The sequence below is a fragment of the Eublepharis macularius genome, chromosome 13, assembly GCF_028583425.1.
Source record: "Eublepharis macularius isolate TG4126 chromosome 13, MPM_Emac_v1.0, whole genome shotgun sequence".
Taxonomy (NCBI): Eukaryota; Metazoa; Chordata; class Lepidosauria; order Squamata; family Eublepharidae; genus Eublepharis; species Eublepharis macularius.
Genome location: NC_072802.1, coordinates 23,947,904 through 23,974,782, shown reverse-complemented (window position 1 = coordinate 23,974,782; position 26,879 = coordinate 23,947,904). Strand labels below are relative to the sequence as shown.

General features: G+C 43.5%; 1 protein-coding gene across 1 annotated transcript in view; it reads right to left on the bottom strand.

The window, feature by feature from the left end:
* NOX1 (NADPH oxidase 1) overlaps positions 1 to 26,344 on the bottom strand; it is a 35,403-nt gene extending 9,059 nt beyond the window's left edge. Inside the window, exons 1-5 of the mRNA XM_054996535.1 lie at positions 26,257 to 26,344; positions 17,299 to 17,394; positions 3,204 to 3,314; positions 1,818 to 1,902; positions 374 to 516 (exon numbers count right to left, since the gene is read on the bottom strand). Of these exons, the coding sequence (XP_054852510.1) occupies positions 374 to 516; positions 1,818 to 1,902; positions 3,204 to 3,314; positions 17,299 to 17,394; positions 26,257 to 26,301 (480 nt within the window). The 5' untranslated portion in view covers positions 26,302 to 26,344. The remainder of the gene's footprint in view (positions 1 to 373; positions 517 to 1,817; positions 1,903 to 3,203; positions 3,315 to 17,298; positions 17,395 to 26,256) is intronic.
* Between the last annotated feature and the right edge of the window lie 535 nt (positions 26,345 to 26,879).

The window sequence follows — 26,879 nt, the reverse complement described above, 5'->3', positions numbered from 1 at the left end:
TAAAATAATATAAAAAGGGTAAGAACTTCTAAGACATCCAATGAGATTTCTTCTTGATAACAGGAAGCTGTCTTACACTAAACTAGATTGTTGGTCTATGTAGTTCTAATGTGGCTTGTCAAGGTCTCAGGAAAAGCCTCTTGCCAGCTGCAGGACATCTTTTAATTAGAGGGAGATACAAGGAATTGGGACCTTCTGAATTCCAAAGCACATGCTCTGCTACTTGACTATGAGCCTACTTCATAGAATCATAGAATCGTAGAGTTGGAAGGGGCCATACAGACCATCTAGTCCAACCTCCTGCCCTTGTACTTGAGTGCTGGCAAAATTTAAGAGAATCACTGCTAATGACCAGGGTTGGTCTGGCACTCACTGTAGTGTTGGAATGGATCGGGTTCAGCCACAGCCCGTCATTCAGGTGCAATTGAGAAAGGACAGAAGCCAAGCTTTTGTCTGTCGCTTGCTGGGCATCGTTGTACCACTCAAAGTTGCACAGGTGAGCAATGACGTGAATAGCTGGAGGGGTGGAGGAGAAGGTAAAACTGAGCCAGTTCCTTGCAGTCAACCCACCTCAACAGTTGCCCAGACTCCAACAAGTAGATGAGCCTCTTCCTCCTCCTACTAGCCAACTAGTGCTAAAAAGCCTAGTGGTTGGTTGCCCTTCAGTAGGATTGGCAACCTCCAGATGAGGCCTGGAGATCTCTCAGAATTACATCTGATCTCCAGACAACAGAGGTTATTTCCCCGGGAGAAAACAGTTGCTTTGGGGGCTGGATCCATCTTCTCCCTAGACTCCACCCCCCCCCCAATCTCCAAGAACATCCCAACCCTGAGTTGGCATTGGCAACCCTACCCTTCAGGCAAGAGAAGAGTGCCTGGGACAAAGGCCTTTGGGCTCGTTCCCATGTATGTGATTGTTTCCTTCCTTTTTCAGCCCACAAGTAGTTCTAAGTGGAAAGATGACTGGAGCTGTGACTGTTTGGTGTGAGATGAAAACTTAGAAATCCAAATCAGACATAGAAAACATGCTTTTGAAATGTATATATTATTACATTAGATTTTTATCCTGACCTTCCTCCATGGATCTTAAGGTTGCCTGCATACCTCTCACCATATACACACCCCTTCATGTTATTCTGATAACCCCCCTATCAATGAGGGGTAGTTGAAAAATGGTGAAAAGCCCAGGGTCACCTAGACGGCTGTAGAGTAGAATGTGGATTTGAACTTAAATCTTTCTGGTCCTATCCCAACAATACGCCAAACACTCTGGTTTTGGAGATTTAAAATAAAATATGTCTTAAGGTTGTTCAAAAAGGATATTAATGTGTCAAATTAACTATGAACGTGACCTCTGAATCCTTTTTTAAACTGGAAAGTAATCTGAAATAGAATAAAATTTAGAATGTGGTCAGCAATTTTTCCCTGTAAATTCACTAATATTCTGTTGGTGACATCCCTCCAACAAATTTCCTCCAAATATTGCATTCTGAGCATTTGCGGCGCACCTCAAGGGATTCTCTTATTCAGTTATGGCCAGAGCTTTTCTTCTGGGAAAAGAGGTGGTGGAACTCAGTGGGTTGCCCTTGGAGAAAATGGTCACACGGCCGGGGGGCCCGCCCCCTGATCTCCAGACAGAGGGGAGTTGAGATTGCCCTCCGTGCCCCTCCAGCGGCGCGGAGGGCAATCTAAACTGTCTGGAGATCAGGGGGCGGGGCCACCAGCCATGTGACCATTTTCAAGAGGTTCCGGAACTCCATTCCCCCGCGTTCCCCCTGAAAAAAACCCTGGTTATGGCATAGCAAAAGTCAGCACACCTGAGTGCAGGATGATCATGTAAGCTACCAGCTTGTGAAAAGTCAGGTTGTGATCCAGTTGCTTCCTCATGGTACGCCTGCAACACTGAATGAAAGCACAAAAAAGGGTGGCTACAGTTGTTGAATTTATTAACAACATATAAACCATAGGATTTCCAACCCACATTTTCTATCTAAGGCAAGTGCAGTATAGAGAAAAATGAGAGAGCAGAAGAAAAAAAACCTCTTCTTTGTCCACTGGTCCCCCGCCCCAACAAATGTCTCCCTATTATTGTTTTAAATTTTTTCTTTCCCAGCTGCACTCTGAAATTTGAAGTAAGCCCAACTGAGGACAAAATGGAGGGAGGGGGGGGAATGGAAGGAAAAATCAGCCAGCAAACATCAGATTAAATACCCCTCCCTCTTCTGATTCTCCCCTACATGTCTCCCTGGCTCCATACATTCATGTTATCTTAGTAAACACAAGCTTAGAAACACATTATTTGTTCAGTACCAGGTAGTTCCCTCCAAAATAAATACCAAGTTTTGGGGGGGGGGGAGCTAGAAATAAGTTTTACAGTTGGTGTTTGTAATTATATTGTTTTATAGTTATGTGCATATTTTTAGTTTTAAATTGTTTTATAATATATTAGCTGCTTGTGAACATAGGGCCACAACTTAGGAACTATCTAATGTATTTATTTATAACTTTTACTTTGTATATTCCTCTTTTCTTATAGTGCAGTCTTATAGCATAATTATTGCAGTCTAAATCCATAGACTGCAGTAACTCTACATAGGGTAGCCAGCTCTGGGTTGTGAATTTCCAGGAGATTTGGGGGGTGGAGCTAAAGAGGGTGGGGATCAGGGAGGGGAGTAGCCTCAGTGGTGTATAATGCCATAGAGTTCACCCTCCAAAGTAGCCATTTTCTCCAGGGGAATTCATTTCTGTTGCCTGGAGATCAGACATAATTCCGGGAGATCTCCAGCCACCACCTGGAGGCTGGCAACCCTAACTCTACATAATAGACTTGCCAACCTCCAGATGTGGCCCAGAGATCCCCGGAATTACAACTGATCTCCAGAGTACATAGATCAGTTCCCCTGGAGGAAATGGCTGCTTTGGAAGTTGAACTCTAAGATATATCCTGCTAAGGCCCTTCCCTTCTGCAAACCCTGACCTCCCCAGGGTTTACCCCCAAATCCCCAGGAATTTCCCAACCTGAGTTGGCAACCCTACTGCATAAAGATAGTGCTGCTAATTGAACGAGATTCTAAAAGTGGAAATTCCTTCTAAGGACTGTCTTTAGAAACAAACCATCATCTCAGCTTTACCCTTGCCCTGAGATGACAGTCTTTTTACCCCTGAAAATTGATGGCGTTAAGTGGGCCTGGTTTCATACTTACTGAACAGGTGCCCCTCAGGAAGGAAAGAAGGTTCCGGCAAATGGGCAGCAGGATCAACAGGCTGTTGAAGTTGAGGCATTTGGCTGAAGCACGAGCCCAAGCCAGTGCAGACTGCAAACATACAATAGGCTTTTTAAAAATTTTATTTGTTTGCTTAAAACATGGATATTTCCAAAACTCCCAGAGGGTTTCCCACAAAATAAAGCAGCAAAGATGCCAATACAACAAGTAAAAAAATCAACAAACAAAGCACATTGGGCACCATCAGCAACGCACTTAGCAGCAGTAACTCTCTGGAAGAAATTTTTCATCCTCTGAAAAGTTAGAAAACCAGAAGTTCTCTATGGCTGATCAGAGGAGTCATTCTATAGACTTACAATAATTATGGTAAAGGCCCTGACTATGGTGAGGTGCTTAACGTGGCAGACAAGGCTTGGGAAGACCAGTTTCAAACCACTGCATCGTAGGTTTGCCAGCTTCCAGGTGATAGCTGGAGATCTTCCGGAATTACAACTGATCTCTCGCCAACAGAGATCAGTTCCCCTGGAGAAAATGGTTGCTTTGAAGGGTGAACTCTATGGCATTATACCCCACTGAGACCCCTCACCTCCCCAAACCCCACCCTCTTCAGGCTCCGACCCCAAAATCTCCAGGAATTTCCCGACCTGGCCCTGGCAACCCTACGCGCTGTGCAGCTCCACGGAGCAGCCTCTGTCACTTTTCCCTCCGGCCAACCTCCCTCACAGAGTAGTTTCAAGGATAAACCAGGAAAAGCCAATGTATGCTTTTCTGAGCTCTCTGGAATATACAAATGGAACAAATAACTGGGCAATGTTCCCTCTAAGCTTTGCAGTGTTGTGAGCTAAAAATCTACTTTGTGAGCCAAAACAACAACTTTTATTAAAGTTTTGAGTGCACCTCCTTAAAAAAAAAATTACAATCAAATTGTTTTGATTACAATCAAAACAATTTAACGATAAAAGCCATTAGGTGAAAAGGCCACAAAAATCAGAGTATACTTCTGTATAAAAATGGATATGTCATGCTGATTACAAAGGGGTAGTTGTATTAGTCTGTTGCTACAAAATAAAGCAACACACAATGGCACCTTAAAGACTAGCACATTTATGTCAAGATGAGCTTTTGTGAGTCAATGCTTACTTCTTCAGCCTCCTTCTGCACCAAGGCCACGTAAAATGATGCCTTCACCATGGTGGTGGCTGAGGCGCTACCTTCTCTCCTCTGCTCTCTGGGGCTGAGGGGATCCTAGCGATTTCAGGCTGCATGGGTCAGGCCAGACCCGATCACTCAGCTCTGCTCTGTTCCCCAGCTAGAGAGCCAGCAGTGGCTGGAGGTGTTCTTTGGCACCACCCTGGGGGCCAAACCAGCCACATCCAGGAAGGGAGGAGAGAAGTGGGATGAGGCTCCATCCCTGCTCCATCCCTATAGGGCCCACCTGCAGATGCTGGCTGACTGGGAGGGCGGGGCCACCTGAAGGTTAGTATCTGTGAGCTACAGCTGAGAATCTGTGAGCGGAGGAGTCAGAATCTGTGAGCGATTGCTCACGTGCTCACATTAGCGGGAACACTGCTGACCAGGGTACAATTGTGCTGCAATATGATATTGGTTGTATACTAGGGTTGCCAGCTCCAAGTTGGGAAATTCCTGGAGATCTGGGGGATGAAACCTGGAGAAACATGGAGAAAGTAGGGTTTGGGGAAGGAAAGGACCTTGGCATGGCATAATTCCATAGAGCTCACCCCAAAAGTAGCCATTTTCTCCAGGTGAACTGATCTCTGTGGCCTAGAGACCAGTTGTAATTCCAGGAGATCTCCAGCCACTACCTGGAGGCTGGCAAACCTATTGTATACTAATGTAACCATCATGATTTCTGCCCAAGAAATCTAGGAATTCTACTTTGACAAGAGGGCTGATTTCTCCAACATTCCTCCCAGTCCTACCCTTCTCACAGAAGTACAATTCCCAGGAATCTCGGGGGTGGGGTGGGGGGATGATTTTCAACCTCTTCCAGGCTGTGGTCTACATATAAACTTCTCATGCCATTTCGAAGGGCAGGCACAACTCCCAGGAGACAGGCTATCACCTATTATTATGGTGGTGAATTGACAAATACAGACTGAAATGACAAAAACATCTTGGAGAAGATATTTTTAAATGTGAGAAAATATTGTGTCACACCAAACCAAATGGAAAGGCTTTGGCTTCTGGAGTACTTTCTATTGCCTGTGTGTACAAAACGATGATCATAAAGAGGCCCCTTGAAACAGTTGTCCTGCACCCACTCTTTGTCCACAAAGCAAACTGAATGTGTAAGAGCTGTTTTGTTCTTTTCTTTTTCTCTCTGTTTTGGTTACAGTTTAAATGCATAGTTGTCATGTTTCAGGATTTAGCGACCTTCTCTGGATTTCTAGGGTAAATGGATGTATGATGTTGATACATCATGATCTCTGAAGCCAGTGGGGTGTTGAGTCAGACTGTTGGCCTACAGTTTGGAAAATCCAAATCCCCATTCTGCCTTGGGTTAGTCCCTTTTCTCTTAATTTACCTCACACAGAGTTTCCTGGTGAGGCCTGGAGAGCTCACAGGATTACAACTGCTCTCCAGACAACAGCAATCAGTTCCCCTGGAGAAAACGGCTGCTTTGGAAGACAGACTCTTTGGCATTATATCCCACTGAGCTCCTTCCCCTCTCCAAACCCCACTGTCCCCAGACTTCACCCTCCAAATATCCAGGAATTCCCCAACCCAGAGTTGGCAAGCTTAGAAGATAAAAGTGGAGTAGGGAAGGGAGGCTATGTCCTCCCGAATTTCTTGGAGAGTAAAGGTAAAGGTAGTCCCCTGTGCAAGCACCGAGTCATTACTGACTCATAGGAGGAGACGTTTTCTTGGCAGACTTTTTATGGGGTGGTTTGCCATTGCCTTCCCCAGTCATCTACACTTTACCTTCAGGAAACTGGGTACTCATTTTACCGACCTCGGAAGGATGGAAGGCTGAGAGCAGAACTACAAGTGACAAAAGGCACAGATTGGACACTTGTCAGCTCCCCTCAAGTTTTGATGGGAAATGTAGGCATCCTAGTCTTGCAGCTTGGCTCTCCAACTGCTGTCCAATGGACTTTTCAACTGTCACTTGTCCAACATTCCGCCAAGCTGCCTACATTTCCCATCAAAACTTGAGGGAAGCTGACAAGTGTCCAACCTGTGCCTTTTGTCACTTGTGGTTCCGCTCTGAGTCAACCATGAGCTGGTTATCTGAACCCAGCTTCTGCCAGGATCGAACTCAGGCCATGAGCAGAGCTTCAACTGCAGTACTGCAGCTTACTGTTGGAATATATAGGCTGCAAGGTCTGACATTCAGTCATTATCGGGTTAATGTGTTTACCTACCATGCTATTGTTTAGATTGACCTGGAAGGGGAACCTGGCTCAAAGCCAATAATCTGCAAGCCCGGGAAACTGGAGAGTGTTTGTAAACTGTTATTGGTCAATAGGCCAGGTGACTTCCTTTCTAGGGTCAAGAAGACGGAGGAAGAATCTCCATTCCTTCCTATCTATCTTTGTCTGTACTCGTGGTTAGCAAGATGTAGTCTTAAGCTTTGTTTTGTAGCAATCCTGTGTACCTTTTCCCTTTAGAAGTAAATGATTTTAAAAGCAAACTGATGCTCTGACTCTCTATTGATTCAAGATCCATTGCACCTCTGACGTTTAAGCTATTTTAACCCTTTTCCCCAACAAATTTGGTAGCCGAGCTTTATGGTTTGTTGGTTTGTTTTGCAATGCAAGCAAACGATTTTTGAATGGATCTTTAGAGAGACTAAGCTAATAGGCACAGAGGCTCAGATTTATTTTTAAACCAAACCCTTTTCCTGCTGCTCTCAATGGTGACTGGAAAAGGAAACTTTTAGATCTTGCTGTCTGGAAGTTCTTCCGAGAACAAGTTTTGCATTGAGAAACTGCAGCTGAGAACAGTTTGAATTATTTTCCCTCTCATTCTCGGAGCAACAAAAGTGCTGCAGCCGCCTGCAAGCTGAGAAAGAAGCCTTTAACCCTGCGTGTGCCTGATTCTGCCTGCCTTTCAAAGCTCCAAGATGACCACTCCAGACCAAGGGATCGTGAGTACATGGAAGCTGTTTGAACCTACCCCAGGAGTTTTCAGTATGCCACATTTAAACAAGGATAATTATCCCTGGTGGCTCGCTTTATTAACAAATCAATTGGAAATGTACAATGCAGAGGATATTCTAAATAAAGACATGCCAGCAGATCCTCAGGAGAAAGCTTTTTTCACTAGGCACGATGGCTTAGCCAAAAACTTAATTATGACCTCAGTGGCTCCCCATGAAATCCCAAACCTACACACCTTTAAAACTGCTAAAGCTATGCTTGAGTTTCTGAAGAAAAAGTATGAAGGACAAACGTCCAGCAAAACCCCATACCTAAAGACTCAATTGTTTGATTTTAAAATGAAGGAAGGGGGTTCATTACCTGCCCAACTGAAAAAGTTCATGGCAATTTATAATCAATTGGAAGAACTGGGGCAAGCGCCTACTGACCAAGATACTATTATTGCTATTTTAAAGAGTCTGCCAGCCAGCTACAACAATCTTGCGATTTTTTTGAGACACAAGGAGAACTTAACATTAGAGCAATTATTGTCAATTTTGAGAGAGGAAACGGACTTCAGACAAGCAAATGATCTCGAGACTGTGCCTGATGGAATGGCTGTTTTAAATTTGAGACGTGGGCCTAGAGGCAGGAGAATTAATTGTTTTTCATGTGGGGGGAATCATTTCTCCAGAGACTGCAAACAGGGCAGTGGCAGATATGCTCAGAGGACTGCTCGAAATAGCTGTGATGTTGAGGATGTTGATAATAAGAAACGATACCTAGTCGATAGTGGAAGCTCTATGCATGTAAGTAAATATCGTGAATCCTTTTGTGAACTTGATACTGAGAATAGACCCAGACTTTTGCAAACAAACAAACAACCACTTCATGTGGAAGGAGTTGGAACAGTGCCAATTAAGATGCTTACAACCAATGGGGATATTGTGGATGTTAAACTGCAAAATGTAGCACTGATTCCTGAAGCAGCAGAGAACTTGATCTCAACTAAGAAACTCGTGGAAAATAATTATGTGGTGATTCTTAAGGACAAATCAGATGAAAGCATGATTTTTGGAAAGGAATCTGGTTTTGAATTTGTGGTGGAAGAGAGAAATGGACTTCATTATGTTGTAGATGTTAGTGAAGATTCAGCAGTTGTTGATGATGGTGAAGGACAAATGTGTCAAACTAGCCAAGGTGTTTGTGATCACCACAGGTGCCTGTATTCATGGCATAATAAACTAGCACATCGCAGCATGCAAAGTGTTGAGAAGTTGTTAAAGGACTGTGGAATCTTTGTTCCTGTTTGTGATAAAGCAAGAGAGAAATGTGAAACCTGTCTTAAAGCAAAGGGAACTAGCCCAAGCTACACAGGAAAGTCCACTACTCATAATGAGGAACTTCTAGAGACTGTATACTCTGATCTTGTTGGTCCACTAGCGCCATCTCTTGGCGGCAACAAGTATTTTGCAACTTTTACTGAAAGTAAAACGAGGTATAGCATTGTATATCTGATGAAGAGCAAAGATGAAACATTTGAGAAATTCCAATGTTTTGTTGCCACAGTTAAGAATAAGTTTGGCAAAGCACCTCAAAGCCTACATACTGATGGTGGTGGAGAATATTGCAATACAGAATTTAAGAAGTTTTTGCAATTTGAAGGCATTGAGCATAAAGTAACTATACCTCACTCCCCACAACAAAATGGATGTTTTGAGAGACTGAATAGGACTATACAGGAAATGTGCAGATCTATGCTTATACATTCTGGATTACCCAATGCATTATGGGCTGAAGCTGTGAACACAGCAGTTTACCTACACAACAGAGTACCTTCAAAGGTGACAGGCATTACTCCATTTGAAGCCTGGTTTGGCAAGAAGCCAGCTCTGAAGCACATCAAAGTATTTGGTTCCAAGGCCTATGCTTTTATGCCAAAGAAAAGGAGAGGAAAGCTTGATCCTCGAGCTGAAGTTGGACTAATTGTAGGGTATGCCAGTGGCGGAAAGGGATACAGAATTTACAATCCTCAAGAGCGCAGAGTCAAAGAACAGAACGTGGTGTATGTGGATGAAAACTATTTATTACATGATTCTAATACAACTGAATCCAAAGTGACAACTGATCCAAGTGATATAGAAACTGCTCCTGTAGAATTGGTCGATTGGTTACCTGCAGTGACACCCGGGAAACCAGCAAGTCCATCTTCTCAAGAGATTACCCAAACCGAAGGGGAAGCAGGGGCTGGACCAGAGGAGACAGAAGCAGCAACCACTGTGAGACGATCAGAAAGAAGCAACAAAGGAAACTCACCAAATAAGTATGGAGTCTGTGAAACTGTGCAACTTGTCAAAGAACCTAAGAACTGGAAAGATATATGCAAACTACCTGCAGATGAAAGAGACAAATGGATTGAAGCAATGGAAGAAGAACTGCAATCCATAAATACAAAACAAGTATGGACTCTTACAAATTTACCTCCAGACAGAAAACCTGTTGGATGCAAATGGGTGTTCAAAATCAATCACAATGCTGATGGAACTGTTGAGAAACACAAGGCACATTTAGTAGCCAAAGGATTCTCCCAGGAATATGGAACTGACTATTTTGAGACTTTTGCACCAGTTATCAACCATGCAACGTTCAGGACACTACTCAGTGTTGCAGCATCAAGAAACATGATAGTAGAGCACCTGGATATAAAGGCAGCCTTTCTCAACAGAGAATTATCTGAGGAAATCTATATGGAGCAACCTGAAGGTTTCCAGATCAAAGGAAGGGAAGATCATGTGTTCAAGCTCAACAAAGGTCTATATGGCTTAAAGCAAGCAGCAAGAGCCTGGTATGACAAAATATCAGGGCTACTACAAAAGCAAGGATTCAAGCAAGGAAAAGCTGAACCATGTCTGTACACCAGAGTTAAAAATGGACAATACCAGTACCTTCTTGTTTATGTAGATGATTTGATAGTTTCGTGCCAAGATAGAAAAGACATCAAAGAAATAGTTGATGGACTAAACACAGAGATGGAAGTAAAGAGAATCGGAAAAGCCAAGTACTATCTCGGAATTCAGTTGGACAGACTTGAAGATGGAACCTTTCTCTTGAGTCAGAAAAGAAAAATATTGGACTTTGTAGAATCTGTAGGCATGAAGAACTGCAATACAACAAGTATACCACTTGAACCTGATTACTTGAAAGAAAGGGATGGACAACCACTTAGGAATACTGGTGAATACAGAGAAGCAGTTGGAAAACTTCTGTACTTGAGCAAAACCACAAGACCTGATATAACAGCAGCTGTGAGCATCTTATGCAGAAAAGTAAGTTCTCCTAATCATCATGATTGGAACGCGATAAAGAAACTAGCAAGATACCTGAAAGGAACAGCAGACCTAAAGCTCAGAATCTCGCCATCTGAGAAACCAAGACTGGTTGGATATATGGACGCCAATTGGGGAGAAGAATCAAGTGACTACAAATCAACCAGCGGATATCTATTCTTTTATGGAGATGGACTGATAGACTGGACTAGCAGGAAACAAACCATTGTAGCACAATCTACAGCAGAAGCTGAATGTGTGTCAGCAGCAAGTGCCTGCAGTGAACTAAAGTGGATCTTCAACCTCCTAAAAGACTTTGGAATAAACGAACCTATACCTGTAGTTATGTTTGAGGGCAATCAAGCATGTATTAGCATATGCAAAGGAGAAAGTACCAAAGCGAGAAGCAGATCTATTGGACTTAAATGTGAACTTGTGAGAGATATGTACCAGAAGGGTCTGATCGAGATTGAACATTGTCGTACAGATGAGATGGTGGCCGATATCCTGACTAAACCACTGTCTAAAACTAAGTTTGAGTATCTTCGTGAAATGTTGAATATGTTTGATCCTAATGCTGAGACAAAAGTTGAATGATGTTTGTTAGATATGAATGCATGATGACTTCCATGCTAGACCTTGAGAAGGGGTGTTGGAATATATAGGCTGCAAGGTCTGACATTCAGTCATTATGGGGATAATGTGTTTACCTACCATGCTATTGTTTAGATTGACCTGGAAGAGGAACCTGGCTCAAAGCCAATAGCCAATGATCTGCAAGCCCAGGAAACTGGAGTGTTTGTAAACTGTTATTGATCAATAGGTCAGGTGACTTTCTTTCTAGGGTCAAGAAGACGGAGGAAGAACCTCCATTCCTTCCTATCTATCTCTTTGTCTGTACTCGTGGTTAGCAAGATGTAGTCTTAAGCTTTGTTGTTTTGTAGCAATCCTGTGTACCTTTTTCCTTTAGAAGTAAATGATTTTAAAAGCAAACTGATGCTCTGACTCTCTATTGATTAAAGATCCATTGCACCTCTGATTTTAAGCTATTTTAACCCTTTTTCCCAACACTTGCCACTCTGCGCCACGGGGCTCATAATTGGGATAAAAATCAGATTAATCAACCTCTCATAGACATGTGCAAATACGGATATTAAGGCATAGGTCTGCCACCTGAAGAACTCCAAAATAAGCAATGTGTTGTGGGATCATGAACCAGAGCATGAATGGTAGTTTATTAGAATATACTCTCCTTACACCGTATTATACAATATATACATTGCAATACTTTCTGAGGTTATGGTGCCTCACGTAAAATATTGGACTGCTACCTTTTAATACTATTAAGGATCAGTTCATTGAAATAAGGGATAGATGACGAACCTGCTGAGGCACAACACCAGTGCACCGTCTGCTATTTTGTGTCAGGCTATGGATGACAAGATATGGCAGACAGATCCCTGGACCATTGCAGCAAGACACAGGTTCTTGGTTAAATGGCTTTTATTCAGAAATCAGATCATTTCCATGTGTATGTCCATAGGACTACTCAGAAGCAAGGTAAGCATCTAAGCAGCAAGAGTAAAAGTTGACAGGAATGACATCATGTGAGAGAGACTTCACTTTGAACATTCACGTCTGCTCTTTTCCCCCCTCCCAATCATAAACAAGATTTTGGCGCTTTTCTTGTGTTGAGAAAGTTTCACATATTTGTAATATCAAGTTGAGTCACTAGAAAGCAAGACACAGCAAAGTCTGAGAGGGAGTAGCATACAAGGTCAGAAACACTGGAAGCTGTTGCAGTTCATTAGATAAACACCTGTGAAAGCCTGTGAAAGAAACAGTTATGACATTTTGCTTGCTGCAAGTGCTAAGATATATTTTGAACAACTGATAACAGATTATAAAACAATTCTGTTTTCCTAATATATGTTAAAAAAATCCCTTTTGCTTTTGCATCAGTGAAAGAGGGGTAAACAAATGCAGCATGCAGCCAGTGGAGTAGCAGCTTCAGCAGCAGGGATCCTTGGTATGAAAACAGGAGTGTTACACAAGCGTGCACCTGTTTTCCATATGAAATGTTGGAGGCTATGCAGGTGAGCTGATGAATCTCTGGATGGAACACTGGAATGGAAAGAATGGCGATACTTTTCTGTTTCCTCCTGTGACTGGTGCCAGCGAATCCAATGGGCTGTGTCTGTGCTTGCATTCTCCTACTGAGTGTAGCAGCAGCTATGCAAGGAAGTGAGTGCCAGGAGAATCCCCACTGCTGCCAAGTTTCTATGTTTTCTGCACACACCTTGCTTGACATGACCCAGCAGAGCCTTCAGGGGGTGCATCATGTGCCTGATCTCTGGAGCCAGTGGGCCAAAGTATGTGCAAGCGTTTGTCAGTCTCTTTTGCAGAAAATGTAGGGTTTCCAGGAAGACACTGTTCACGCCAGGAAGACACTGTTATTGCGCGAGAAGACACTGTCTTCCGCGATAATGGCGTCTTCCTGGCGCGATTTTGCGCGTGGAGATGCTGTCTTCTACGATGTGCTGGCAAAAGGTAAGATGTGTGGAAGTGGCCCAGACAGGTCTCGGGGTTCAATGAGAAGTTTCAAGGCTTTCCTCTTTTTTTTTTTTTTTTTTGAAAAGTTTTTTATTGGGTTAGAACATTATTATTTTTACATTACAATCAATTTTCCCCTAATTTTTCGTTTCTAACCCCCTCCCTTTCCCCCCCTTTTGTTGACTTCCAACAGCTTTCCCACCCTCTGTCCCTTCTCCCTTTCTTCTATTAAATTCCTCTGTCTAAAACAGATATACATTCTCCATTATATTAAGCAGTACATCTTTAACTCCTTTACTTATTATACACCCAAACTATACGTCTTTAGATAAACAATTTATCCCATTTTCCAGTTTTGAGTATTTCTATATAGAACTATATATCATAAACCATAAAAATTTCCCACATTTAAATCAAACAATTTGATTTGTTCTCTATATATTACTCATTTCATCTTTTTATGGTAATTCTATATAACTCCTCGCATAATCAATCAATTTAACTCTTCTGTACATTCAGTTTGGTGCATATAAATCTTATCAAAGAAAGAAAATATTGTTATTTACTCAATCCTCATGTTTAAACCTTATCATTAATTATTCTCTATCAATGTTCTATTAGTTATCCTATATCTATATATATCTCAATCAATTAATCTAACTGCTTATAAATTCACATTTCTCTTCCTCCCCCGGTAAAGTCACCCCTCTCTTTTATACTTTTATTATACTTCAGTAGTTCTCAAACTGCCACAGTTTTCCTCCCACCTCCCATTTCTTCTCCAGATATTGTTTCAGCTTCTCCCAGTCTGTGTTAAACTGCCCTGAGTCCAGATCTCTCAGTTTTCTTGTCATCTTGTCCATTTCAGCCATGTACAGCAATTTGTAGATCCAATCTTCAATAGTTGGCACTTCTTGTACTTTCCATTTCTGCGCATACAAAAGTCTAGCTGCTGCAGTCATATAGAAAATCAACGTCCTATGATGGGCTGGAATTCCCTCCATTCCCAAGTTTAGCAGCAGGAGTTCTGGGTTCTTATTTATTTGAAACTGTAAAATTTCACTCATTTCTCTTATTATTTCCCCCCAGAACTGCCTAGCTACCTCACACGACCACCACATATGATAGAGGGAGCCCTCATGTTTCTTACATTTCCAGCATTTATTAGAAATATTCAAGTTCCCTAGCGCAATCTTCTTTGGTGTCATGTACCAACGATAGATCATTTTGAAAATGTTCTCTTTAATATTAATGCATATCGTTGTCTTCATTGTAGTTTTCCACAAGTATTCCCATGCCTCCATTGTTATTTCTTTATTGAAATTTATAGCCCATTTCACCATCTGTGTTTTAACTATCTCATCCTCAGTATACCATTTCAACAGTACTTGGTATACCTTGGATATTCTTTTCTTGTCTTCTTTAAGAAGGGTCTGCTCTAGTTCCGAGTTCTCTGTTCGTATGCCCCCTTTTGCAAAGTCCGAGTTGTATAAGTCTCTAATCTGTCTATACTGGAACCAATCATAGTTAGGTGATAGTTCCTCTTGCGTCTTTATTCTAAGTTTGGATACTTCAATCTTAGTTATTTCTTTGTACGTTAAACATTGTTGTTCATTATCCACAGCTCTCGGATCTATCACCTCATATGGAACCACCCACAAGGGGGTTCCTTCTTGTAGGTAAGTTCTGTACTTCTTCCAGATTGTATATAGACTTCTCCTTACAAAATGATGCAGGAACATCGAGTTGACCTTTACTTTGTCATGCCATAGGTATGCGTGCCATCCAAAAATTTTTTTATATCCCTCTAGGGCTAATAGTTTCTTATTCTTTAATGTCATCCACTCTTTTAGCCAAACTAGGCAGATTGCATCATGGTAAAGTCTCAGATTGGGCAGTTGCATTCCGCCTCTCTCCTTTGCATCTTGTAGAACTTTTACTTTCACTCGAGGCTTCTTGCCTGCCCAAACAAAATCTGATATTTTCCTCTGCCATTTTTCAAATTGTTTAGAGTCTCTGATGATTGGTATTGTCTGTAACAAAAACATTACTCTTGGTAACACATTCATCTTAACTGCTGCAATCCTGCCCAACCATGACAAATTCAGTCTATTCCATTTGATCAAGTCTCTCTCTATCTGAGTCCATAATTTTTCATAATTATTCTTGAACAAATCTATATTTTTTGCAGTCAGCTCAACTCCCAAATATTTCACCTTACTTGTTACTTCACAATCCGTTGTTGAGGCTTTCCTCTTTTTGACAACTCCAAGAAAAAAAACTTCAGGGGCTATTGTTTAGAAAAGCCCCTGTATATTTGGCTAGAGCCACTGCTATTCCGGCTTCATCCCTCAGACATCCAGGCACTGCCAGGCTGTACCTCTGACCTGCTAGGTGCCAATCTCTGTTGCCATCAGTCATAAAGCTCCACCCCTATTCTGTCAGGCTCCACACTTTGGTTTCTCTGCTCCATCCCTATATTTCAGGTTCTGACTGAGCATCAGACAATCTGGGCCATTTTAGCAGCTTATGAGATGGTAAAGAATGATTGAGTTTAGCAACCTGGCTTCTAAGCAGCCATGATTATGTTCTACAGTTCAAACATGTAAAATAAATAAAAATTATGTTGGTTATGTTTTTCCAAAGCACTGTTTAAAAATCTGGTACCTTAATTCAGGATTTTAAAAATCATTCCTGGACCCACTACCTCTCTCTAGTGTTTTTACTCAGAGTAAAACATACAAGATAATGTATTGTTGTCATCATCGTGATAATCAGGGCTTTTTTTTCTGGGAAAAGAGTTGGTGGAACTCAGTGGTGGAACTTAAGACCGCACAATGACATCACGTTGGGTCAGCTGGAACAAGGGGGGAAGTTTTTTAAAGTTTAAATTGCCCTCTGCGGAAATGGTCACATGGCCGGTGGCCCCGGGCCCTGGTCTCCAGACAGAGGGGAGTTTAGATTGCCCTCTGCGCCACTCGGTGGCATGGAGGGCAGTCTAAACTCCCCTCTGTCTGGAGATCAGGGGGCAGGGCCACCGGCCGTGTGACCATTTTTAAGAGGTGCCGGAACACCGTTCCACTGCATTCCCACTGAAAAAAAGCCCTGGTGATAATAATTATAGCATTTTTATATCACACCAGTGTGTTCAAAGCCCATCAGACATATCTATTTTGTAATCCTTATATCTGCTTGTATTGTTATTCCAGCAAGAGCCAGTGTGGTACAGCAGTCAGAGTGCTGTGCTAGGATGTGGGAGGCTCAGGTTCAAATCCCAAATATGCCCCAGTTCCCAATCTGTCATGGAAGTTCGCTGGGTGATCTTGGAACATATTTTCTTAACCTAACCTACAGCACAGGTTTGTTGTGAGGGTAAAATGGAGGAGAGCAATATACGCTGCTTTGGGTCCTCAGTAGGAAGGCTATAAATGAAGTAAGCTCAAAGCTGTGGCAGGCAACAGGGGAATCCTGTCAACCCTAGCACATAACTATATTTTGTGTTTCGTTCCGTGAAAAATTACTGATACCAAACAGGGAGAAAAGCAGTTTGGGGGGGGGGGGTGATATTTGGCTAGAAAGCTGAGGAGGAAGGGTTAAGCCCCTTTCCTCCTACTCCCCTTACAATGATGGTCTCCCTCTTTAGAGTGCAGTTTTATTTTTTAAAAACCTTGGAAAAGTCACCCATAGAACTACATAGAATGTTTTAAAAGGTGACGGTAGTCTCCTGAGCAAGCACTGAGTCATTACTGACCCATGGGGGGGATGTCGCATCACGAAGTTTCCTTGGCAGACATTTTACGGGGTGGTTTGCCATTGCCTTCCCCAGTCATCTACACTTTACCCCCCAGGAAACTGGGTACTCATTTTGCTGACCTCTGAAGGATGGAAGGCTGAGTCAACCTTGAGCCGGCTACCTGAACCTGGCTTCCACCGGGATCAAACTCAGGTCATGAGCAGAGCTTGGAATGCAGTACTGCAGCCTACCACTCTGCGCTACGGGGCTCTTATTCCACCCTTATTTCCCCATATGTTTTTAAGTTTCTCTAGCAGAAAGAAGGCAAAAGCTGTTTTAACTGCATACATAATACTCACCCCAAGGAGCTGTCTAGTGTAGTAGTATTTTTCATCTCTGTCGAACGTCAAGAAAAACATCACAAAGAGGAAAACATTCAGCCCCAGCCAAGCTGCCTATAAAGGGCAAAGGGGGGAAAATGTGTCTCGTGATTGCAAGCAAGCTTTATAACATTAGATATAAGACAGAATGACGTCTAAAAAGATCTCTTATAACTTAGCAAGCAAGAAAGAAAGAAAATCTGTAAAAGCGTATGGAGTTGCTAGTGAATTGTTATATTTTTCCTTATAACCAATGCTCATAATGAGGACAGAGCAAATAGATTGAGCGGAGTGTTTTTTTTTCCTTGTAAGATCTGACTTGGCTCAATTCTTTGAGTAATCTGAATCCATGTGGTCTGCAGTACATCTACACACTGCTTGCAACATACTATTCTCTGAGAGGCTCACTACAAGTGACATTTTACACATGAAGGGCACTTGTGTTGCCAAGTAGGCCCCCTCTCCTGCTCTAAGGCCTGCCATGGACTGTGTTAAAGTTTCCTGCATTGCTGCTTCACTGCTACACCAAGATTGCCCTGCACGTGTGTGTTCTGATACACGTGTCAGTTTCCTGTCTGCTTGTTGATTACCTTGCTGCTGCAATAGACTGTGTTGGTTTCCTGATACCATGCCTGGATAACTGCACAAAGGACTCTCTTCCTGGGCAGCCCTGCCTAGACCTATATCTAGACTTCTCAGTGTGTGTGTGGACTTTGTTACAAGTGTGCCCCGTGCCTGCATTGCCATCTGCCACGGACCGTGCCTGTTCCCTGCTATGGACTGTGTTTTACGTGCTGTTCCCCCTGCCTCCATGGAAGCCTGCCTCATCTGGGCCCAAGCCGCTGCTAGCAGCCGGGCGCCTGCCGGGGAAACCTCCAGCGAGCCTGGCTAGGCGCTCCCTGGTCAGTTCCCGCCTGGAGCCTCCCGCAGGCTGGTCCCTGAGCTTGCCCTCGCTACCGGGCAACCTGCTAACCAGCCCCCGCCATGCCCAGCCAGCGACCATGTTCTTAGGCAGCCAGAAGACCAAAAGGAAAAGACTGCTTTGGGAAGCCATTTCGGCGAAGCGGACACACCACGTCCGCAGCAAGAGAACCTCGCCCCGCTCTCCATATCTTAGGAGCCGCCCCGGAGAAGAAGCGAAGTGCCGACCATCCCAAGCACTTAGAGAATGCATCTCAAAGAAACCTCCGCATTCCAGAGCTGATGACATCAGGGCAAGCCCTGTCCACTGGAACATCCATTCAGCCCACTCGGATTTCCCCCTCCCTCTTTTGTCCCCTCTTCCTGAGTTGTCACTTAACACAATCAGATCCCTAAAGTGGCCCATCCAAGCCATTCAGTGTCCCATTAAAGCCTTTGTTTTAATCTGTGGGAACCACCAAGAACAGCACCAGCACCAGGGTACGTTTTGGGGTATTTAAGCTGGTCTCCCAGACCACTCGGTGCTTAGGCCATTCCTATCCAGAACCCCTCACTGTCCGTCCGTGGTTCCATTGCTGGCATTGGGCCACCCTCGCTGTTGTGTCTCTGCTTCGCTTCAGGATTGTGAGTATTCCCCACCATCGTTGGGAACCTGCTAATGCGAAAGTCTCTGCATTTCCTACTCTGTATTTCTTAGATCTTGTGTGTTCTCTTGTATGCTTGTGCAAGTTTAGGCTTACGCCACATTGTTAGTAAATAGCCGTGTTTGGAAACTATTTGTAGTCTGCCTCTTTTTCACTAGAGTGTCTGGAATCAGGACCTCCGTAAACATAGGTTAAGATCCGCGCTAATTTTAGTTACAGACTGCTAAGCTAATTTCCCCATTATAAAAAGCAGTTCTGGTAACACTTGATCATTTCCGCAAGTCTTTCTGGGAACTGAAGTCCCTCTCCCCCACCCCTTTTCCTTCTGTTCCTTCCCCTCTCTGTTAGAATGGCTGCCTGAAGAGACAGAGAAAGCTTATGGCAACAGCAGCTTTTGCAAATTGTCTTGCTCGAGGAGGGGGGAGGAATGCTCTGGAGAAAGCTGAGAAAGCTGCAGCTGCCCGCCCCCAAAGATCGTTGAGAGCAGGCTTCTGACTGGAGGAACGATTTGCAAAAGATGCTGTTGCCGCAGGCTTTCTCTGACTTTTCAGGCAGTGATTCTAACAGTACTAACAGAGAGGGGAAAGACACTAGGACTTCACCGACATGTCAGCTTTCTCCAGAGCATCCCCCACCCCCCAGCAAGACGATTTGCAAAAGCCATAGGCTTTCTCTGTCTCTTCAGGCAGCCATTCTAACAGAGAGGGGAAGGAACAGAAGGAAAAGGGGTGGGGGAGAGGGACTTCAGTTCCCAGAAAGTCTTGCGGAAATGATCAAGTGCCCTTCACGTGTAAAAGGTCACTTGTAGCGAGGCTCTGAGGGCCAAGCTACAAATGACGAATGACACTTGAACAGCAAGTGGATTGAGTGGAGCACAAATGAACAGGGGGAAATACACTTGCCGTTCAAGTGTCATTCGTCACTTGTAGCTTCGCCCTGAGTTTCATGGATTGATTTGGAGGGGAAGGAGGAGGACTTGCTTGGGGGTTTGTGTGTCAATTTTCTGAGAGTAAATTGATGATCTTTGGTCTTTTCTAGCTGTCAGCCCTATAAGATCGTCACTATATTCCTATTTTACAACAAGATTTGGGTCTTTAAGATCAACTAGATTTCAAGGATACTCAGTTAAGGTCTCTCTCCATCCCAGACCCCACCCTCTCCACCTCCAAATACCCAGGGATATTCCATCCAAGATTTTAATAAATGAGCGAATAAACAAATAAACTGTGTATAGTGGAGTAGTAGGAAAGGTGCTACTGGACCTAATCGTGATCTACAGACCAACATGGTTATTCACCTGAAACTAAGAGAGAGACCTGCCCAAGGCGTAAGCATAAACCAGTGACAGAGAGAACAACATTACTTAGCAACGTATTCGTACAGTGCATTTGAGGGTTGAATCCGTACTCCACATAAATTATCTCAGTAATCGTTATGATCACCCTGAAAGTCAGTATTATTAGCTCAATATTACAGAAAGGAAACTGCAGCCGAAACAAGGGCATGCCCAACGCTGCCTAATGAGTTCAGAGGGCCAGGAAGGACCCAAGAATAATGCAATGAATCCTACCCCAATTCTAACGCACCACTATACAAAGTGTATTCATTTATTCACTCAGTTATTACAATATTTATTCATTTTGGCTCAAGTTTGAAGTCCTCCTCCAGTGCAAGAAATAGTGTTGTCCAATCCATCTAGCATGGGAAATCCCTGGAGATTTGGAGGTGGGGACTGGAGAGGGTGGGGTTTGGGAAGGAGAGGGACCTTCGCAGGGTACAATGCCATAGAGTCCACCTTCCAAAGCTGCCATTTTCTCCAGGGGAACTGACCTCAGTTGTCTGGAGATCAGTTATAATTCCAGAAGATCTCCAGCTCCCACCTGGAGAGTGATAACTCTACGAGGAATTCTCCTCTGACTTAAGATCCAGAGGAGTTAGCCGTGTTAGTCTGTAGTAGCAAAATCAAAAAGAGTCCAATAGCACCTTTAACCAACTTTACTGTAGCATAAGCTTTCGAGAATCACAGTTCTCTTCGTCAGATGCGAGACGAAGAGAACTGTGATTCTCGAAAGCTTATGCTACAGTAAAGTTGGTTAGTCTTAAAGGTGCTACTGGACTCTTTTCGATTTTGCCTCTGACTTAAGTAGCTCTTCCATGGCAGGAAGAGCCACGTCAGTTGGGGGAAGGCTGCTTAGATGAAGGAGATGATGGTGGGATCCACCAGATTTCTCTGGCCCGTGTGTCATGGTCCTCCCTCACCATTATATCCCATACATACATTCAATGGTGAGTCTTTAAATAAAAATGCTGTTTTATTTCTGAAATCTCATAGTTAACCCATGTAATGATAATAAGTTTGCAGCTCAGCTCCCTCCTAAACACTAGCAAAGTGTAGCACCCCCCGTGCTTGGGCCTCGTTGTTCATTGGCTCTCAGCTCCTGAATTTAGCTAATAATACTACACCATCTCCTAAAACTAGCTCAGGCACCCCACCCGTGGAATCCTGTGTGATGATACAAGAGTAACTGCTTAGGCTTGCTTTGCACATAGTCTTTCTGTCTTCTGTTTTAGTTGTTTTGTCTGATCTCATACTTTCTATGTTCATATTCATTAAATCGACTGTTGATTTCCACTGTCATCAAAGAGAACCATAGCTATTAATTATCACTTTTGCTGACCGGTATGATGTATTGTACATAACATTGAAATGGTCTCTTTTCCCCTGAAGTAGTCTATTTGGAGTCAGTTTTGCTTTTCTTAAAGATATTTTATGCCCTTTTCTATAAATCACTTGGGAACCGATCCAGATTCCATTCCTGCCAGTGGCCAAAAATGAATCCATGTGGTCTGCAGTGCATCGGCACACTGCTTGCAACATATTATTCTCTGAGTTTCATGGATTGATTTGGAGGGGAAGGAAGACCTGCTTGGGGTGGGGGTGGGGGAGTCAATTTTCTGAGAGTCTCTCTACATGAGACATCTTATAATAGAACACTCAAGTGTAGAGAGATGCAATGTTAGTCAAGAAGCGTAATTTAAAAAGACTAAGCCAAAGGCTCTGTCAATTTCACCTCTATACATATCCTGCAAAGATCACTCCTCAGAGGGTTTGTTAATTTCCTCTTCTCCTCCCCTAAGGGGAGGTGAAATTGACAGAGTTTTGTGGAGGCAAAGAGGAAATTAACAAACCATCTGAGGAGCAACCTTTGCTGGCTCTGTAGAGAGGTGAAATTGATAGAGCCTTCAGCTCTGCCTTCTTAAACTACGCTTCTCATCTAGTATTGCATCTCCCTACACTTGAGCGTTCTTGTGCCAAATGTCTCATGTAGAGAGACATTTACACAGGGACACTAAAGTGAAAGATCTCACACTTGTCCTCCCATTGTGGATACACGTGCACTGCTAGGGAGACAGAGTACCCTTGAATATAAGACCACACAGAAAGTAAGTCTCTTGAGCATCCCCGTGTAAGCTGTCTTGTGTAGAGAGACTCAGTGATGGAGCCTGCCTGAGCTGGATAATTGACTGTAGAAGGATTGGGGACGCACATCGATATCCTTCAACTCTCACTTCCCACCATATCCTGATGCAGGAAGATTCAGGTATGCTTCGCCCCACTCCACCAAATCTCAATATAGGAAAACAATTAAATGTTCAAAACACACACACCTTTCCTGATTCCTGAAAGCAGTTTCAGGCTCCCTTTACAAAAAAAAAAAAAAGCATTTAAACTCAGAGCCAAGCTACAAGTGATGCCTGACACAGGTTGGACACTTGTCAGCTTCCCTCAAGTTTTTATGGGAAATGTAGGCGTCCTGGTCTTACAGCTTGGCTCTCCATTTAATTAAAGTTTACAGAACCCCCCCCCCCCCACACACACACACAGCGGAGGGGAAAGGGGGCGCCCGGCAAGAGCCCAACGCCTGCACTCCCCTCCCGACCGCATGTTCTCCCCCCCCATAGACTGCTGCTCTGTAAACGTCTGTAAGCTGCAAGACCAGGATGCCTACATTTCCCATCAAAACTTGAGGGAAGTTGACAAGTGTCCAACCTGTGTCAGGCGTCACTTGTAGCTTGGCTCTCTGTTGCCCTCTTCCAAGATGGTCACACTGCTTGCATGGCCAGCATCCCCACATTATTCCTGGGCTTGAGGAACACAGATGAAGTGGAACAGAGGAGACTGGAAGAGCCCAAGAGCTGCCCTTGCTCCTCCACTCCCAAGAAGTGAATTATGCAGCCAAGGAAAGTGAGAAATGGAGCCCCAGGAAGGCTGGGAAGGTAAGTGTTTAAACGGAGAGGCATTGTTTTCCACATGACATTGGACTGAATGAAGCTGATGGAGAAAAGTTAGATGGGGAGGGAGAAGATTGTGTGAACTAGGGATGGGGGAGAAGGAGAGGCACTCTGTACATGATTAGAGGCATGCTTCTTTCTTATTGTAGTGTAACTGAAATAGACTGCAATCCTAAACTAGGCGGTAAGACTCACTGAACTCCAAAGATTTAATTGTGAATATGCAGGCTTAGGGTTGAGCCCTGTGAGACTGTATGCAAAAATGCTATGTTTAGAGCCGATTTTGACCTCACTGAGACCCCACAGCTTCTGGTTTTCAACCAGAAGTGACATAATTAGGGCCTTTGGAGTACGCGCAAACTGTGTGTGCACACAAAAAACATAGTGTGTGTCCACTATTACCTAGCAAGTACAAGTGTGGTTCCTTTTGTGCAACTGGCTCCCACATCCCTGGGAATCAAGTTCCCGGTGGGGAACTCACACAACACATGTCTGACTGAAAGTCCTTGTTGCAGACCTGGACATGAACTGTAGACTTAATGTGTAGCTACTACCCTCACTTGCTACAGCAAAGAGTAATGGCTGCTTGAATCAGCAGCAACTACTGCCTGCTAGAGGAAGAGGGCAGGCCAGGCAATCAGCCAGGTTGGCTGCTGCTTCTCTTAGTAACAGTCACTGATGCTTGTTCACCTGGGTGTATGAGCAAGAAGTAGCAGCAACTAGAAGCTTCAACCATCAATTTGTCATCCCGTAGCCATACCTGAGTGGGACCTGCTGGACAGCATCTTTCCTCAGCCCCAGATCCTTGACCTGTCCCTGCTTCCACAAAACCCTCTGAACTATGAAGGTTCTGGGCCATGTTCTAGGGTAAACTGTCCTGTTGAGAGCAGCACTGATTTGTGCCTGAAATTGTTTCAAGCACAAATGACAGCTTCACTTTACAGAGCAAGGGTGTTAAAGGGTGTTTTATGATGTTAAAAAGCGAGTGGTGGCTGGTACTCTCTGTCCCTACCCCTCCAAACCTGATAATGCTTCAAACTGCTTGCCACAGCCTGCTCTGCCACATAAGAATCCTCCAAAGTAGGACTGGATTTGGATTTTTTAAAAATAGCATTATTACTTGTATCATGCTTAAGCAGCTGCTTCCACAAAGAGGGGATTCTCTGTGTAGCTCCTGCTGCAGCAGCAAATGCAGACACATCTGCAATGGCATGTTCACATAACAATTTTTCCTATGCCCCAACTAGCCTCATGGCCACCTTTTCCTTCTTCTCCATCAGAGGGCTTTTTAAAAAAAAAAGTAAGAAATCCGAACACTTCCCGAGAACTACAAATTTTATAGAGAAATGGTTTCCATTTTTTGAATACCTTGAAAGTAACAGTTCCCTACCTGGCCTAAAACTCTTTCATACATATACAAATGTGTAAGTTATCTTCAAGTTTTCATAGTATCATCATTCTACTCATATTAGATTTTATAAGAACACTCTCCCTGTATTGGACCAGTTATAACTTCTTGTACTCTTAATAAGCTGTATTTTGTTTCATTGTTATCTGTTATGAGAACTGACTTCTTGGGTGTTTTGTAATTTTTTGTGTGTTATACAGTTTCAATAAAATTTAATTTTAAAAAATCAGAAATTGCTAGATTATTATAACATGGTAACATTGTAACTATCTGGTCATTGCCAGCTTTTTTTAATTAAAAAAAAGAAGTAAATCTGTAGTCCTTTGCATTGTGAACTCATGAGGAAAAAGGTGCAGGCAGCACATTAAGGGGACTGGGGGGGGACTCACTTTAACTAGTGTGACTAGGAACATCGCAGGATGCTTTCGGGGGGATAAGGGGCCTTCAAGGAAATTATTATTTATTTGACAAAGGTGATTATTATAAGCAGTTACAGAGCTTAACTTCATGGAAATTAAAATATACAATCATTTAGGCTTGGTTTCAGGTTGTATTGGTTTCTGTTGGTTATGAGGAGCTCACTGATTTTGCAGCATGGAAGGCTGGCTATGGCCCTGGTTCTAGGGCATCCCTTGGCGACAGGCAGGGCTTAATGGCAGAGCACCTGTCTGGCATGCTGAAGGTCTTAGATTCAATTCCCAGTATAAAAAAGATCAGATAGGTGCGCCCAGGGTTCATTTAGTAGAAAAATAGCTGCAGGAACTCATTAGCATAGCTTATTAGCACAACTCATTAGCATACGCCACGCCCTTTGCCATTGCCGGAAGTGTGTCATTAGCATAACTGATTTGCATATGCCACACCCCCTGACCTCACCTGTCCTGGCTGTTTTGGACCCAATCCTGGCCATTCAGGGCCTAAATTGGGCCCAAAATGGCAAAAAGGGGCTGAAAAGGGGCCCAAAATGGTCAGAACTGGGCTGCTGTTGAGCGGGAGAGTGATCCACCACCCATAAGAGGCCCAATCCTGGCCATTTTGGGACCAAGCCAGGCCAAAACAGGCCCAAAATGGCCAAAAATCAGGTGGGCGGGGCCACCTGACATGTGACCTCTTTGGAGAACTACCGGAACTGCGTTCCTGCGCATTCCCCCTCAAAATGAGCCCTGGGTGCGCCCAGGATGGTGTAATGACATCACTTCCCAGGAGTGATGTCATCACACTGCCCCAAGAGCGCTCCTGTGCTCCAAGAGCACTCTCCTTAGGATTGCACAGTACTACTTACTGCATTTTTCCTACTCTTCCTACAAGAAACTTGAGTGGAATACATAGCTTTCCACTCCTCTGTTTTGCTTGCACAACAATCCTGTAAAAAACAGTAGGTTGCAAGCATATGAGTGGCCCGCATAGCTCTCTCTTTACAATGAAAATTTCAACAGGAGGAAGGGGAAGAAATCATCTTTTGAAACAAAAGCAGCTTAAGCATGCTTAATGCTGTGCTGGTTTGGGGCTAAAGTAGCAAACAGTAGAGAGTCAAGAGAAATGGGAGAGGCAGGAGCAACAAGGGATTAATGTTAGGTGAGCAACTTTAATTTCAGCTTCAAAACCCCCATAACTTCCTTTGCCCCCTATCCATTTAAAGCTAGACAAAGTAAAGACTAAAGAGTCACTTACAATTACCAAGGCTGAAAACCAATGGTTGACCACCCAGTTCCCCATCTTAGACGTCTATCAGGAGCGGATATCTGGCTCTGTGTAGTGGATGGGAACTGTCTTGTTGAGACTTCCTTGACTACATCTCTTCCTGGACTTCTTGAGAGAAACTTTTGTCTTTCACTTTTTTATTTACCCCGTGAATCAGGGAGGAAATGTGGCATCTCCAGCCCAGCCCAGCCCAACCTTCGTGAAGTGCTGGAATTTTTAAAAAGGAAACAGTGAGTGATTAATCTCCTCAAAATCTATACAAACTCTTTTCAAAAAGTTGGCTTAGTTCAGATAAGTAAATAAGTGGCATAGCAAATAGAGCAATGGGTGGGGGCTGGAGTTCTCCTGAAATTACAAGTGATCTCCAGATGATAGAGATCCATTCCCCTGGAGGAAATGGCCAGTTCAGTGGGAAGACTTTATGGCATTACATTCCTGATGAGCTGCCCCCCCCAACTCCACCCTTTCCAGGCATTATCCCCAAACCTCCAGGAATTTCCCAAGCTGAAATTGGCAACCCTGGCCTGAGTTGATGAACTTTATGAGTTTTAATTGAGCTGCATAAATTTGCAAATGAATGAAAACAGTAGTTT